The sequence below is a fragment of the Leptinotarsa decemlineata genome, unplaced genomic scaffold (genome assembly GCF_025532065.1).
Source record: "Leptinotarsa decemlineata unplaced genomic scaffold, Ldec_3_MD MMD2_P_RNA_scaffold_9, whole genome shotgun sequence".
In the NCBI taxonomy this organism is placed as follows: Eukaryota; Metazoa; Arthropoda; class Insecta; order Coleoptera; family Chrysomelidae; genus Leptinotarsa; species Leptinotarsa decemlineata.
Window position 1 is genome coordinate 11771948 of NW_027412536.1, and position 16112 is coordinate 11788059.

Consider the following 16112-nt stretch of genomic DNA (forward strand, 5'->3'; position numbering starts at 1 on the left):
ATATATATATATATATATATATATATATATATATATAACAATTGCTAGCAATTGGCAACATGGCAACATTGTTTCGTAGGTTAAGAAATAAAACTGTTTGATTCGAAATTTTGTACGTAGTTTTGAAAATGTTCTGTATTTGACTATTTGTCTCTTAATGTTTAAGTAAATATACTATCCAACGGAATACTTATTTTTACTCGATCAAAATGTTGAAAAGTTGCCCAGATCCAGTCGATGTTCAAGTAAGTTCAAATTACTGAAAAATAACAAGATTTTAATATCTTCTACAACTTTTAGGATATTTTGTTCAAATTGCGATGTCGATTAAAAGTATTTCATAACGAGGACCTCGATAGTTTCTCCAATTCCCCGAGCTTGATTTCCTGTGCCAGTCGATATGGATTACTTTTTGTTGGCACAAACTCCAAAACTTTGCAAGGTACAGATACATTACTTTTTTCATGACCTTACTTTAACTGTACCAATTTCTAGCCATACAATTAAATTGTACTGAAAGTTATTCTACTAAAGATAAAGACATCAATAACTACCCTCGAAGAAATTTGATCTTGCCATCTCCACCAACTCACGTATGTGTGAACTGTGACAGCACAATCCTTGCCGTTGTGGTGCAGAAAGATGTTTGTCCAGTTGTAATATTCCATGATGTGTTGTCTTTCTATAAACAAACTGTGTCTGTTATAAAAGAGTTGAGGTTATCATCAACTCCAGGTGTAACTGTGCTGGAAGTGAACTGGAACCCTGCTCTACCATCAATATTTACTGCATGTAAGAGTGATGGTACTTTTGGAGTATATGAACTCAAAGGTAATTCAATTTTATGTTATACCTATAGTTAAAACTTTATTATCTAATCTCTTAATGATCTATCTATCTATTATGATTTCCAATTTTGACGATTTCACTTTATAATCTGGTTGGGCATTCCAAATTTGATAAAGAGAACCCTAGTCTGCTGACATCTCTGAATATACTTATTCTCTACTACTTGAGGAAACAATGGCACTCACAATGTATGTATCTGTACTTTTGCTAATCCTTACAGTCTTGGTAAAATATCTGTGGGTTTCAATACTCTTGCTCTCATGTACTCCAATAAGTAGTGACAATTTGTTGTAACTTGTAGGAAATCGAACTGTAAACTCTACTGATCCAGGTTTTAATCATGAATATACAAACGATACATTTCATGTATTAACAATAACAACAACTCATTCATTCAACAACGATTTCTGAGGAATCATAAAAACAAGATCAATCAAAATGAAGTGAACATGGATCAACACTCCCACTCTTTGTTCACTTCGGAGACGTTACCCACAGACCTTGTCGATTTCTTAAAAATTTTTCTCGTGGTAAGGGTTTGGTTAAAATATCTGCCAACTGGTTTTCTGATTGGGTGTAAACAACAGCGATATTTTTTTCTTGAACATGATGTCTTATGTAATGATACTTGACATCTATGTGTTTTGTTAATTTGTGATGATCATTATTGCTCACCAAGTTTATAGCACTTCTATTAGCAACAAAAAGTTCCATTGGATTTGAAACGTCAACATCAATTTCTTGAAGGAACCTTCTCAACAATATTATTTCTTGTGCGGCATCCGAAGCTGCAATATATTCAGATTCTGTCGTGGATCTTGCAACACACTTTTGTCGTTGAGATGTCCATGTAACTGGACAACCTGATAATAAAGTAACATAGTCAATTGTTGAATATCTAGTATCCATGTCTCCTGCAAAATCTGCATCTGAATAAGCTTTTAAACATTCGTTGCTCCCATTGTATAGAATTCCATAACTTTTAGTACCCTTTAGGTATCTGAAATTAGTTTCACTGCTTCCCAGTGCTGCTTTCCTGGATTTTCAAAATATCTGCTAAGTCTGCTCACTGAGAATGTCATATCTGGACGAGTGACAACCGCTAAAAACATGAGACATCTTATAGCTTCTCTGTATGGAATATTTTTCATATATTCATTTTCTTCCTCATTTTGGGGGCTTTGAGCTGCATTCAGAATAACATTTGGATCGGCTGGTATTGTATTCGATTTACACTTTGACATTTGAAATTTTTCTAAACATCGCTGTACGTATCCTTGTTGACTGATTGGTTTTTGCTTCTATTCCGACTTTTTTCCATACCAACAAAGTATTCAGCATTACTCGTAGTAATTTCAAAACACGAAGCTAATTTTTCTAAAATCATGTTGATAACATTCAATGACGTACACATGACAAGTCCGTCATCAACATATAAAGCAACAAAAATATTGAAACCATTGATTTCACTGTGAAATACACATCTGTCTGCTTCTAAGTGTTTGAAATGAAATGATGTCAAAAACTTTACAAATTTTGAGTTCCAGCAACGAGAAGACTGTTTCAGACCATATAGACTCTTGTTCAGTTTACACACTAAGGAATTATCTTCCGATTGGAAACCTTCTGGTTGAATCATAAAAATTTCATCATCTAAATCTCCATTCAGAAAAGCACTTTTGATGTCAAATTGTCGAATTTCCATGTCAAGTGTAGCTGATATGGCCAGAAGTATTCTTAAGGAGTCATATCGAACAACTGGTGAAAAAGTTTCAGAGAAATCAATGCCAGCTACTTGAGAGTACCCTTTTGCACACAGTCTCGCCTTATAACATACAATAGCTCCATCGGGCTTGCATTTCACTTTGAAAACCCACTTACATCCTATTGGTTTTCTATTATTGGGTAATGAAACTAAATCCCAAGTGTTATTTTCCTTCAAGCACTCCATTTCTTCAATCATTGCTGTCTCCCAGCGATCTTTTTCATTGCTTGTTACCGCTTCTTGATATGTTTGAGGTTCTATAATTGTTGCACAGGCAATTTCGAAATCTTCATAACGGCATGGTCGATTTATTTTACATCGATTACGAAGCTGTCTTTCAATCCGATTATCCCTTGAATGTGTTTCTTGGATATTCATTTCGGTTTCTTGTTGGATCAAGTTCTGTTCTGGTTCAGACGCAGAATCCGACTGAGTAATTTCTGGTATTTCAGGAATTGAAGGCGTACAATGAAAATTATGCGAAAAATATTTATCAGCACCAATCATGGACGAATTTTTGGGAATATTCTCGTTGATAATCACGTTTTGTGCCACTGATATTTTCTTTGTTACTGGGTCAAATAGACGATAGTTTTCACTGGTACCTTCATATAACCAACAAAAATCAATTTCTTCGAATTATTCTCTAATTTAGTTCTCAACTGTTTCGGTACATGAGAGAAGGCTTCACTGCCAAATTTCTTCAAGTGATTCAGTTTGAGATGTTTGCCTGTCCATTTCTCAAATGGTGTTCGGTCTTCATCTGGTTTACATGGTTTTCTATTGAGAATATATACCGCTGTGTTTACTGCCTCGGCCCATAATGTTCTTGGTAAGAATGTCTCGTACAGCATAGCTCGAGCACTGTTGACAATAGTTCTGAGATCTCTTTCGGCTTTACCATTTTGTTCTGGTGTATACGGTGCACTGGTTTCATGAATAATGCTTGTTTTCTTGAAGTACTCATGGATTTGATGATTAACATATTCTGTCCCATTGTTGGTTCGAAATATTTTGATATCTTACCAGTCTGCCGTTTAACTGGTGTCTCGAACTCCACAAACTTTGAAAATACATCCGATTTGTGTTTGATGAAATATACTTGACGATATGAGGTGCAATCATCCTTGAATAAAAGGAAATATTCTTCTTCACCAACTGAAGTTGAAGACATTTTTCCGCATACATCAGAATGAATGTATTCACCTGTATTGTAACGGCGTTGATGTGGATTCAGCTTTGAATATGAGTTCCATCTGATACTTCCACAACTGGAAGTTTAGGCCATCGAATTTTTGGATATTGAAATTTTTCATCTTCTCCATCGCCGTTGCTGAATTGAATCTTCTATATTTCGAAGCAGCGGGGAATTACTTCAATGACAGTGACACTGATGTACGATATTTTCAATGTTCAAACAAAATTCTTATGCAATTAGATTTCGTGACCTGGGCCCATAACCTGTTGTAACTTGTAGGAAATCGAACTGTAAACTCTACTGAACCAGGTTTTAATCATGAATATACAAACGATACATTTTATGTATTAACAAGAACAATAACTCATTCAATCAACAACGATTTCCAAGGAATCATAGAAACAAGATCAATCAAAATGAAGTGAACATGGATTACTTCAACACAATTCATTAATTTGTTTTCTATGTAGACTTTTTTTTTGTAATAAGGAAGTTATAAAATAGTAAGAAATTAAAGATCCCATTGACTATGGACTGGTCACCAGAGATAATAAATGTCTAATACCAATAGAATTCAAAAAAATCAGTGCATATGGTTATTTATTTGAACAAAGAATCCAATTGAACTTATGATCCAGCACCAGAAAGCACTGTTTTGACCCATCATATCATCAGTGGTGCTAGATTGAACCACTGAACTGTACTAAAAAGGAAAAACCCCAAGGAAGATGTCATTTATGGGATCAACAGAAGACTCAATCCTCGAATGTCAAAGATGAACGAGGCTCCCCTAAGGGACTGGATGCAAAGCCAAGTTTTGATAACAATCACCGAAAGATATTTGTTCTCTGGTCTCATCAGTGGTGTTAGGGTGAACCACTGAACTGTCCTAAAAAAGGACAAGCCGGTAGATATGTTTTTGCATAATTTAGAGATTCTTATATCTCACCCCCCTCTCAATGCAACTGTCTTACTGACAGGTGATTCCAATATTATTTGTTTGAATGATGGACTGCAGTAAATTTTTTTAAAGTTACTTATTTATCTCTTTTAATTTGACAATGCACATTGAACTTGTGAATACTCATCAAGTCTTTTGGATTATGTACCTATGCTCAAATTTACCTGAGGACAGAATAAAGTTCTGAAGTTGCCAATGCAGGATCATCTGACCATGATGCCGTTCTTTGTAAGTGTTCCTTCAATTGAAGCAGTACTTCACATAAAAAACAAGGTAGAATATGTAGTAAAGGAAATTTTGATGAATTTTCAAAAATGTGTGCGGAAACAAATTGGAAACATAACATGTTAACTGATGATCCATTACATGGGTTTCATGTACATTTGATTACAGTTTTTGATAAAGCTTTTCCAATACGGAAAATTTAAAAAAAAACAAAAACCCTTGGACGATAAAAGGCATAAAAGTTTCGGCCAAAACTATGAAGTGCCTCCTTTATATTAAAACATTTCACTCAAATCTTGATTCATTCATCAACTACTATTACAATTATATTATAGAAGTATTTATAAAAAGCTCATTAAAAGTGCGAAAAATATTTATTATGACAATAGACTATCAAATGCAAAAAACAGGCCAAAAGAAACTTGAATTTTTTTTTCTATATTGGTGAACTAAATTCTAACGAATTAGGGGCTTTTCACTGTTCTGTAGCCAAAAAAATTACAGAAAAAATTCATCTGGAATAAACCCAATCCATTTTAAAGCATATATCTATAGCAAATTCTTTCAATTATTCGTCCACCTCTGGAAGTGAAAAAAGGAAATAATTTTGGACTTGAAGAATTAAAACTCTTCAGGGTGGGATGATATTTCAATCAAAATATTTTCTTATTTACCATGTGAAATATCAGAAATTTTGGCTGAAGCTATTAATATATCTGTAATAAATGGTATTTTCTATTGTACAAAGAAGGTAATCCTAATATACCTGGAAACTTCAGATCTATTTCTCTATTGCCAACTTTATCTAAACTTGAATATTACTGGAGTTTTTTCCCAACACCAAATCGTTATTTTTAACACCTCGACTCGTGTTTCGATCACCAAGTGATCATCTTCAAGAGGAAGATAAAAACAGTTTTTATCTTCCTTCAAGAAGAGAGAAGAAGAGATGAAAACAGTTTTTATCTTCCTTCAAGAGGAAGATAAAAACAGTTTTTATCTTCCTCTTGAAGATGATCACTTGGTGATCGAAACACGTGTCAAGGTGTTAAAAATAACGATTTGGTGTTGGGAAAAAACTCCAGTAATATTCATTACTACACCAAAGGTTCCAAACAGTACATCATAATTATCTAAACTTGTTGATAAAGTGATTAAAAACAATGCTAAACTTTCTTGATATATATCACATTCTTCATTCCAACTAGACAGGATAAAAATTGAGATCTGTCCTCGGTCCTTTTTCTCTTTTTACTGTTTTTTAATGACCTTGCTGATATTTCCATAGAAGATAAATTCACAATCTTTTCTGATGACACGTCTATACTTTGGCATAACAATAATGTTGATTCATTGCAAACAAATATTGAAAATGACTTGGAAAAAGTGAAGCGATGGTGTGATTCAAATTTGTTGTCTTTTAACCCATTTGTGCCCAACTCATCTTTTTCTTTAAAACTCAATTTTTTCTAGTTTTATTGTTAGATTTATGTATATTATAAAGTATTCTGGACAGAATTTTTTTTACAAATCCATGAGAAAAATACATGTACTTAAAACGAGTATAATGTGAACAAGTGAGGTAAAATGTTATCTATAAAATATTTTTATTTGCTACTAACATTACCAGTGTGAAATTGTATAAAACAGTTTCTTTCTAAACATAATGTTATGTTACATTTTTGGCAGCTCCATCTTGCACGTAAGTGGCATTGGTTGCATCTCAACTGTTTATCTAATTTTCTTGGGTGGTGTACTGTCCCATCATTCACCAATCTTCTTGGAATATTTCTTGAAGAAAGTCTAGATGACTGTGGTTTCCTGTAACTTCTTAGATAATGTCTTGTGATGGGCCGTGTGAAATCTAACAGATCAAGTTTTTTTTGGGTTGAAGAGAGCACATGTAATTTTCATGCGTTGACAACTGAGAGATTTAACATGTGTGTCCATAAAGGCCACCACCACTTTTTGCCTTGTACCGAAACTCTATAATTGGTAACTCCCTGGTCTGAAAGGTCAACACCTCCTATCCCAGAATTGTAATTAGCAATCAGTCTTGGTTGGGGCCCATCAATGTTTGCTTGTTCTTTTTTAGACCATCGTTTTACTTCAGCTAGAGGCTCAATGCTGTCAGAAGTAGTTCCCATTGTTACTGTATTATTATCTTTCCATCTGACGAATAATATCGAATTGCTGCTATCATATCGATAATCATAGTAACTACGCTTTTGTTTCTTCACTGTTTTTTCACAAGGTAAGGGGCAGTTTTTTGTTCAATTACTTCTTATAATTCCGGTAGCCCTATATCCCAATTGTCTCAGAGTGGTTAGCAAACCATGACTCGAGAAGTAGTTGTCGAAAAAAATAACATGGTCCCAGGTTGTTCAATGACTTGAACAAGTTCTAAAATAATTTTGGATCCCAGAGGCAAATTTACGCCAACCACATTTGGAGAATTTGATTTTGCACCACAGTAAGTGTCAAATTTATAACAGTATCCTGTAGATGAACATATCATGCAATCTTTGAAGCTGAAGCGGACTGGTTTTCCCCTGATGAATTGCTTTGACGAAAGATGTTCAAAATACTTCACCATAGCCTCATCAATCGAGAGCTTCTCATGAAATACGCCCCACTGCAAAAAGTTTTCATTCATTTTATTCATCAGGGGACGTACTTTGAACATTTTATCTGTTTTATTGAGTTCTGCATTGTTGGTAAGATGAAAATATTTTTTTATTTCATAATATTTGTTTCGACTCATACTTTCAGCAACTAATGGGATTTGTACATCTTTATCTACTAGCTTATCTTTTCATTTTAGAGACAGTTTGCCTCATACAAAAATACAAGGAAAATATTGTGTTATGGTCAAGTTACGCTGACTCAAGTTTCATAGCTAGGTATTGAGAAAATATAACCATTTAGTGCTACTCCGGTTTAAGCGACCCACTGCTTATAGCAACCATTTTTTATGATAATACGTCGGGTTGAAACGTCGCGCAATGTTTTGTTTACACAACCTACTTAACAATACCTCAGCGCGCCCACACTTCACCGCGCATTTAACCTCTCCTTATTGGCCACGCGTAAATCCCAGTTAGTGTTTGTCACCTGTTATGACAAGTTCATAAAGCTCGACAAAATGAATTCTGCGAAGCGAAAGTGTTTTATAATTGAAGAAAAAAGTGCAATATTACACCAATTAGAAGCGGATGAATCAAATGCAGCACTTGTAACGGAGTTTGGCATATCTCATTCTACAGGTGTCGGAGGTGAAGCTCTAGACTTGTTCAGAAGCTATCTCTCAAATAGACCGCAAAAAGTAAAATTGAAGAATATCCATAGTAAACCCGATACAGTAACGTTTGGTGTACCTCAAGGAACCGTACTAGGACCAATCCTGTTCAACATTCATTTAAATGATTTATTTGAAGTCAATACCAAAGGAGAAATAATCACGTATGCAGATGATACAGCAATCTTTTACTCAGCCCAAGAATCGAACACTTTGAAAGAACTATCCAATAATAAATCCACTTTGCCGTCCTCTACTTAAAAAATTTCTGATGATTTTTCAATAATATTTACATTTGAATTTAAATATCTAGGTGTGATTGTTGACAGTCTCCTTAAGTGGAATAAGCATTTCGCGTATGTGATCAAAAAACTACATTTTTTAATTTACAAACTATAAAACCTTAGGTATATTTTGAACAAAATCCAACTGAAAACAGTATATCACGCATTAGTGGAATCACATATAGCTTATGGGGGGCAGTCGGAAAAACTATTATTGACAATTTAGTGATAGTACAGAAAAAAATTATCAAAATTTTATTCTGTAAAACATTCCAATACTCCTCAGACCTTCTTTACTCTGAAACTGAAATCTTAGACCCCAGACAGCTATTTTTTTTCAATTTGAATGTTGAACACCATAAAACTAAATCCATTCCGATAACTAACGAACGCCACTATAACACAAGACAGAAACACAATACTTACTTGCCTCTCCTGCAGCTTTAAAGTCTATTGGGCAAAAGAATTTAAAATTTTTGGGCCCGGAAATTAATAATATCGAACAATTCAAAAATAAGTTGAAAGGTTATATCAAATCGACCCCGAGTATTGATATACATCTACAAATTGAAAACCCCTTCATGATATAGTACTTCGGTCAATAGTGAAGTCCCTTCTGATTATAAACTCATGCCATGATATACAGGGCTTTTCATGATGAGCGTTAATTAGCCGTTTCTGACAAACTATTTAACGGATCAACCTGAAAATTTCACAGTATGCATAAATCAATATGACCTACACGCCTAAAATATTTCAGACGAAGCGGCGTTGTCGCTTCTACTATAAAGTAGCGGCTTCTTTGATTTTTCAAATGGAACACCCCGTATATAATATCATATTATGATTCATTATCACTTTGTCAACAAATTCATATACTATTTCCCTATACCTATCTATTACCGTTTAGAAGATATAAATTAATTTCGATATTTTTTTTACCAAACATGAACTTTTATAAATGCTAATAATCTTGAACTCTCTTGCACTAAAACGATCAAATTTGAAATGGAGTGGAGTGATACTATGAGGATCTTCACTCCGTGTCATATTTTCATTTGCCTCATACATGTCTTAAATAAATGCAGATATTTTGATCTCATGAAAAAATGAGTGGAACTCAATTTTTTCAAACGGAACACCCTGTATATTTCAACATTTTTGAGCTCTACATCCAATTTTAGATTAACTTTGTTCAGATAATACTATTTCTATTTTGAACCGTTTTCGAGATAAACTGTTTCAAACGGAAACTGACGTGGTTTTATTGCTCGTTTTTTTGAATTCATCACTTATTTTGGATATTCAACATTTTTTTTTTGATCCAGTTTGTACCTACCTTAGAAAAAGTTACAATTTGTATACATTGAGGTATTGGTCTCTAACGTACAACAGTACACATTAATATTTTTTAATAGTGTGCTTTGGAAAAATAAATAATCCAATTATTTAACGTCAGACTTTCGTTGGTGGTTTTGACTGATTGTGATAGCTACCAATTATAATAGGCACATTCATGGTTTACGACATATTTATCTGGCCGCACACAAGTAGTAAAAACAAAAACAATGTCAAGCTTACGTAATATACAATGTGGTGTTCCTCAAGGATCAGTCTTAGGTCCAATTTTGTTTTTTACTATATGTCAATGACTTGACGATGCTTGACATTTCAGGAAGTTTCACACTATTCGCCGATGATACCACCATACTATGGCATAAAGATAAGGAAGCTGATCTTCAACAGGTCATCAATTCAGATATAATAAAGGTTAAAGAGTGGTGCGACTCAAACCTTTTATTCTTCAATATATTAAAAACCAAGATAGTGTCCTTCAAATGCGCAGTATCTGATATTTCTATCAACCACCAGATCATTGAAAACAGTGTGTTTTCTGAATGTTTAGGACTATACATTGACAACGGTCTCAAATTTAATGAACATGTCAAAAACCTGAATGAAAAATTGTCCTCTGGTTGTTACGCTGTAAAAATTGCTGCAAACGAACTAGATTACACAATCGCAAAGTCAGTATACTACTCCTTGATAGAGTCACATTTGCGATATGGTATCCCATTCTGGGGAGTGTGCAGTGGAAATGTTCTTCAAAGTGTTTTTGTTTTACAAAAAAGAGCCCTGAGACACCTCTGTAAATTAAAATTTCGCGATTCGTGTAGAGTTCACTTCAAGCAAGATAACCTTCTCACGGTAGTGTGTATATTTATACTTGAAACAGTGTGTCTCATTTATAAACATAAACAAAATTTCATTACAGATAGTAGATATGCCACCCGCCAAAGTGACCATATCAAACTACCTTTACCATATTCCACTCTAGTTAAGGACTCCATTATATATAACGGCTGCAAGATGTACAACCACCTTCCAAATTATATCAAAAATATACAGTCCAACACTGGCTTCAGAAAAGCTGTAAAAAGAGTTCTTTCCGATAGAACCTATTATAGTTTGGAAGAATATTATGCGGATATAATAGACCAAAACTTTACATTTTGATATCATATACCTACTATTGTTTGTTACATTTTAAATTTTAAATGAGTGACTGATTGCTTTTTAACAATTCAATTTTATAAAGTAGTGACTACATATACTATGTATACTAAGTAAATAATTATCTAAATGTTATTCATATAATTTAATTTAATTTATTTTACTTATACAGGCTTTGTCAACAAGATGTTATTCTTTGATAATAAAGCATATTTTGATTGATTGATTGATAGAATAATGTCAAGATTAGGTTACAGTAATGAAAATTTCTTGAATTTATTAATAATTTATGGTGAGTGCAATAAAATTGCAAGTAGAACATGCCGAGTATTTCATGAAAGATATCCACAACTTCCGAAGCCGAACAATAATCTGATAAATCGACTACTAAAAAACTGTAGGTTGAATGGAACCTTCCGTCCAAAAATCATTCGTAAGAAGACTAAAGTGGATGATGATGACAATGGTATAACGGAACATACTTTGGGATACTTTCATGCATTTCCAAATGCTTCTCTGCACGAGGCTGAAAGGGAGATAGGTATACTCTACGTGACAATTTGTCGAATTCTTAATAAGCATAAATGGCATCCCTATAAGTTCTACTATGTCCAACATTTGAAAGAGACTGATTTACCTCGTAGAGTGAAATTCTTTGAATGGTTACTTGTCAAGACTCAAGAGGATGATCATTTCCTTGACAATATCATATGGACAGATGAGGCCAAGTTCACAAAAAATGGAGTTTTCAAAAGACACAACAGTCATTATTGGGCGCTAGAAAATCCCCATGTTGTCCGCCAAAGGGGTTTTCAAGAAAGATGGCAATTCAATGTATTTTGTGCCGTAAAGAATGAGTCAATTTTTTATATCGAGTTTTATGATGATAATTTGAATGCATCAAAATATGAAGATTTACTGAGGAATGGAATTCAAATGATTTTAAATAATAGACCAGGAAGAGAACGTGTATGGTACCAAATGGATGGTGGTCCACCCCATAATTCTCATTCAGTCAGCGAAGCTTTAACCGAAATCTTCGAAGATAGATGGATTGGTAATAATGGACCTTTTCGTTGGCCTCCTAGAACACCAAATGGCAATCCATTAAATTATTTCGTGTGGGGTTTCATTAAAAATATGGTTTACTCTACTCCAATAACAACAATGGAAGATATGAAATCGAGAGTTAAAACTGCTTTCAATAGTTTGACTTCAGACTTGATCAGAAGTGCTACACATGACAATCTTTTGAAGAGATTACATGTTTGTTTAAGTAGAGGTGGAGATGTGTTTGAACATATTCTGAAATACACTGATGATTAAATTAACTCATTAATTTAGGGGTTTATTATTTTCAGTTCGTGTTTCAGCGTTAATAAAACTATTGTTTGAAGAGAAGTTTCATTCGATGGTTGAGGAGTATTTTAATAATTATCTTTTCATTGTATTATCTGTGACTAATTGAGAAACATCAAACGAAATCTGTTTTACAAAAAGAGTGATGAACAAGGAAACCATGTCAATTTCCGTTTGAAACAGTTTATCTCGAAAACGGTTCAAAATAGAAATAATATTATCTGAACAAAGGTAATCTAAAATTGGATGTAGAGCTCAAAAATGTTGAAATATAGAGGGTGTTCCATTTGAAAAAATTGAGTTCCACTCATTTTTTCATGAGATCAAAATATCTGCATTTTTTGAAGACCCTGTATAAGGCAAATGAAAATATGACTCGGAGTGAAGATCCTCATAGTATCACTCCACTCCATTTCAAATTTGATCGTTTTAGTGCAAGAGAGTTCAAGATTATCAGCATTTATAAAAGTTCATGTTTGGTAAAAAAAATATCGAAATTAATTTATATCTTCTAAACGGTAATAGATAGGTATAGGGAAATAGTATATGAATTTGTTGACAAAGTGATAATGAATCATAATATGATATTATATACGGGGTGTTCCATTTGAAAAATCAAAGAAGCCGCTACTTTATAGTAGAAGCGACAACGCCGTTTCGTCTAAAATATTTTAGGCGTGTAGGTCATATTGACTTATGCATACTGTGGAATTTTCAGGTTGATCCGTTGAATAGTTTGCCAGAAACGGCTAATTAACGCTCATCATGAAAAGCCCTGTATATTTTCTGATATATTGCATTGTCATCGCATGTGTTAATATGTGAAAATTACTCTCTAAAACACCAGTTTTTTTTTTCATTTTCACCTAAAGTCATTGTTTCTCTTTGTATTTTTTACTGTATTTTTTAAATTTATTTTTATGCATCATTTCTAGATAATGCTTATGTATCATATCTACTACTATCATATCATTACTCTGCATCTTTTCAACCTATACAAGAATTTGTTGTACATTATTTAGATTAGCTTATGATACTTCTATGTTGTAACGGTGTCCTTTGTGCAATAAATTATTATTATTTTTATTATTACAATATCGACAATTAGGAAGAATAAAGATAAGATCGAGCCGGTGTTTAATGCCAATGTTTTGATCTACTCATGAGCAGTTGCATTGTTACAGTGGTTCAAGCTTCAGCGCAATCAGAGGTTACACGTTATGGACCTTTGTTACAACAAAGCAAACTTTTTTCACATGTTCCATAAGTTAGATAAACCATTCTAAAGTAGGACACAACATCGTCAGCGGTAAGATTGCTGGCGAGTGTTTGTCAGTTCAACACAATGATATAATCGATTGGTTAGAGATGATTGAATTTTTAATGGAGATGAGACCGGACTGTATTATAAATTACCCCGACCAAGACGTTAAAATTTGAAAGTGAAAAATGTACAGGAGGAAAATTATCAAAGGAAAGAATAACTGTGAGATCGCAGCCAAAATATGTGGCACAGTTAAAAAAACTTCTCTTTATCGGGAAATCTCAACGTCCCCGATGTTTTCAAAATGTACGGCATTTGCCAGTGGATTATAAGAACAATCGAAGAGCCTGGATGACTGCTGACATTTTTACCAAATTGGTACGTGGGTGGGATCGTGAACTTATGAAGAAGAACAAGAAACTCCAGCTGTTGATTGATAACTGTCCAGCACATCCCCATATTGCAGAATTGAAAAAACATAACCCTGGTGTTTCTGCCTCCAAACACGACATCAGTTGCAACCCATGGATCAAGAGATTATTCGATCTTTGCAAGCACCTTTTTGTGAAAACCTTGTCCTGAAAATGATTCAGTTTCTAGATGGATGCGAAAGCAGCTTTATTTTAATGGTTCTTGAATATTGCAAATTACAAACAGGTACCTACATAATGTACTTTACTAGGAAGCATATGTGAAGTTTGGACTATTAACAGAAGATGGCAAATAAGAGTCGTGATATCATTTGAAATCTCTGAAATGAATTAAAATTGAAAAGAATAGCTGAAAATAACAATTATATTAAGCACAAAAAAACCTGAAAAAAAATTACAATAAAATAAAAATTGAGCAAAAAATTGGAAATTGAACAAGTAAAATGAAATAGAAATTAAAAATTGAAAGATTTCAAGCCAAGTTACTTCACGATGTTTCGATTGTTAGCATTCATAATCGTTTTCGGGTGATGACTGGACTTATTCCTCCGAGAGATGTCTATAGGTCATTTGAGTGCTTTCACCTATTCCCTCTCTCCGCTTCACCGGTTTAGCGGGTAGTGGCCCCGTATCTCTAGGCTAGCATGGCTGAATGCGTCGTTGGACAACATGGATGCAGCTTCTTTGAATTTTCTCCTAAACCAGTGTTCCTTCCTATGGATGATCTCAGCTTGGAACCACTGTGGGTGTTTCTTGTGCTCGGCAATGCAGACTTTCCATGGGCTCCTAGTTTCTCCGATGTAAGATTTGCCGCACTCACAGGGTATCCGGTAAAAGCAATTCTTGGAATCGCAGTTTGGTGGCCCGCGTTTGGTGCTACGGATGGTGTTTCCGCATCTAAAGCAGGTTCTGCAGGTTGAGGTATGTTGACGACACCTTCATAATATGGAACCATGAGAATACGGAACACCTTTCTGAATAACAACAACAGCGTAAGATCTTCCATCACCTTCACAATGGAGAAGGAAGTCCAAAACGAATTGCCATTTTTAGACGTATTGGTGAAGAGGACCGTGAAGAGGAAACATCTGTATACCGAAAACCCACTCACACGGGACAGTATCTGAATCACAAATCCAACCACTATCAATCTACTAAAAGAGGAATCATCAAGACTCTAGTAGACTGTGCTTTAAGGCTCTGCTTCTTGAGAAGGAACTAGGCATCACCAAAAAAGATCTTCGATGAAATGGTAGAACAGATTTTGGTTAAAAGACAGCAAGAGTCTCACAAGGAAGAGAAGCCATCACAACCAGTGCTTGCACTTCCCTACATTGGAGGATTATCGGAAAGGATAAGAAGAATTGGGTCTAAGTACAACATCAGAACCTGCTTCAGATCCGGAAATACCATCCGTAGCACCCTCACGAAAACCAGGCCACCAAAAGCAGACTGCGATTCCAAGAATTGCATTTACCGGATGAGTGCGGCAAATCCTACATCGGTGAAACTAAAAGATCATTGAAAGTCCGCATTGCTGAGCACAAGAAACACGCACAGAACATAACATCACGTGGTCCCAAGCTGAGACCATCCACAGGGAGGAACACTTTTACAGATTCTTTCAGGGATTTCAAATCATTTTATATCATATTAGACAATGGAAGTCCGAATGAATGAAATCAAAGACGAAGGATACTGGATATATTTCTAACATAATTATAGATAGATGAAAAGGCTTTTCTTAAACATATATTTATTCTCCTAGAGTAAGTTTTTGAAATGAATGGGTACTCTAAACAGGATATTCAGCAAGAGATTCGTCCTAAACAAAATATACGAGAAATTATGGTAAAACTTTGCAATGGTTACAGACAGATTATTAAGTCATTTGACTTTTCTGAAAATTTATACATTTTGTTCTTAATTTTGTAATAACTTCAGAGATGCATAAAATATTTGTT

The 16112-nt window shown here is 34.3% G+C and overlaps 1 protein-coding gene across 1 annotated transcript in view; it reads left to right on the top strand.

The window, feature by feature from the left end:
• The first annotated feature begins 54 nt into the window (after positions 1-54).
• Positions 55-16112, top strand: part of Nup214 (nuclear pore complex protein Nup214) — a 45881-nt gene continuing 29823 nt past the window's right edge. Inside the window, exons 1-3 of the mRNA XM_074170617.1 lie at positions 55-245; positions 301-442; positions 496-831. Coding sequence (XP_074026718.1) covers positions 210-245; positions 301-442; positions 496-831 — 514 coding nt within the window. The 5' untranslated portion in view covers positions 55-209. The remainder of the gene's footprint in view (positions 246-300; positions 443-495; positions 832-16112) is intronic.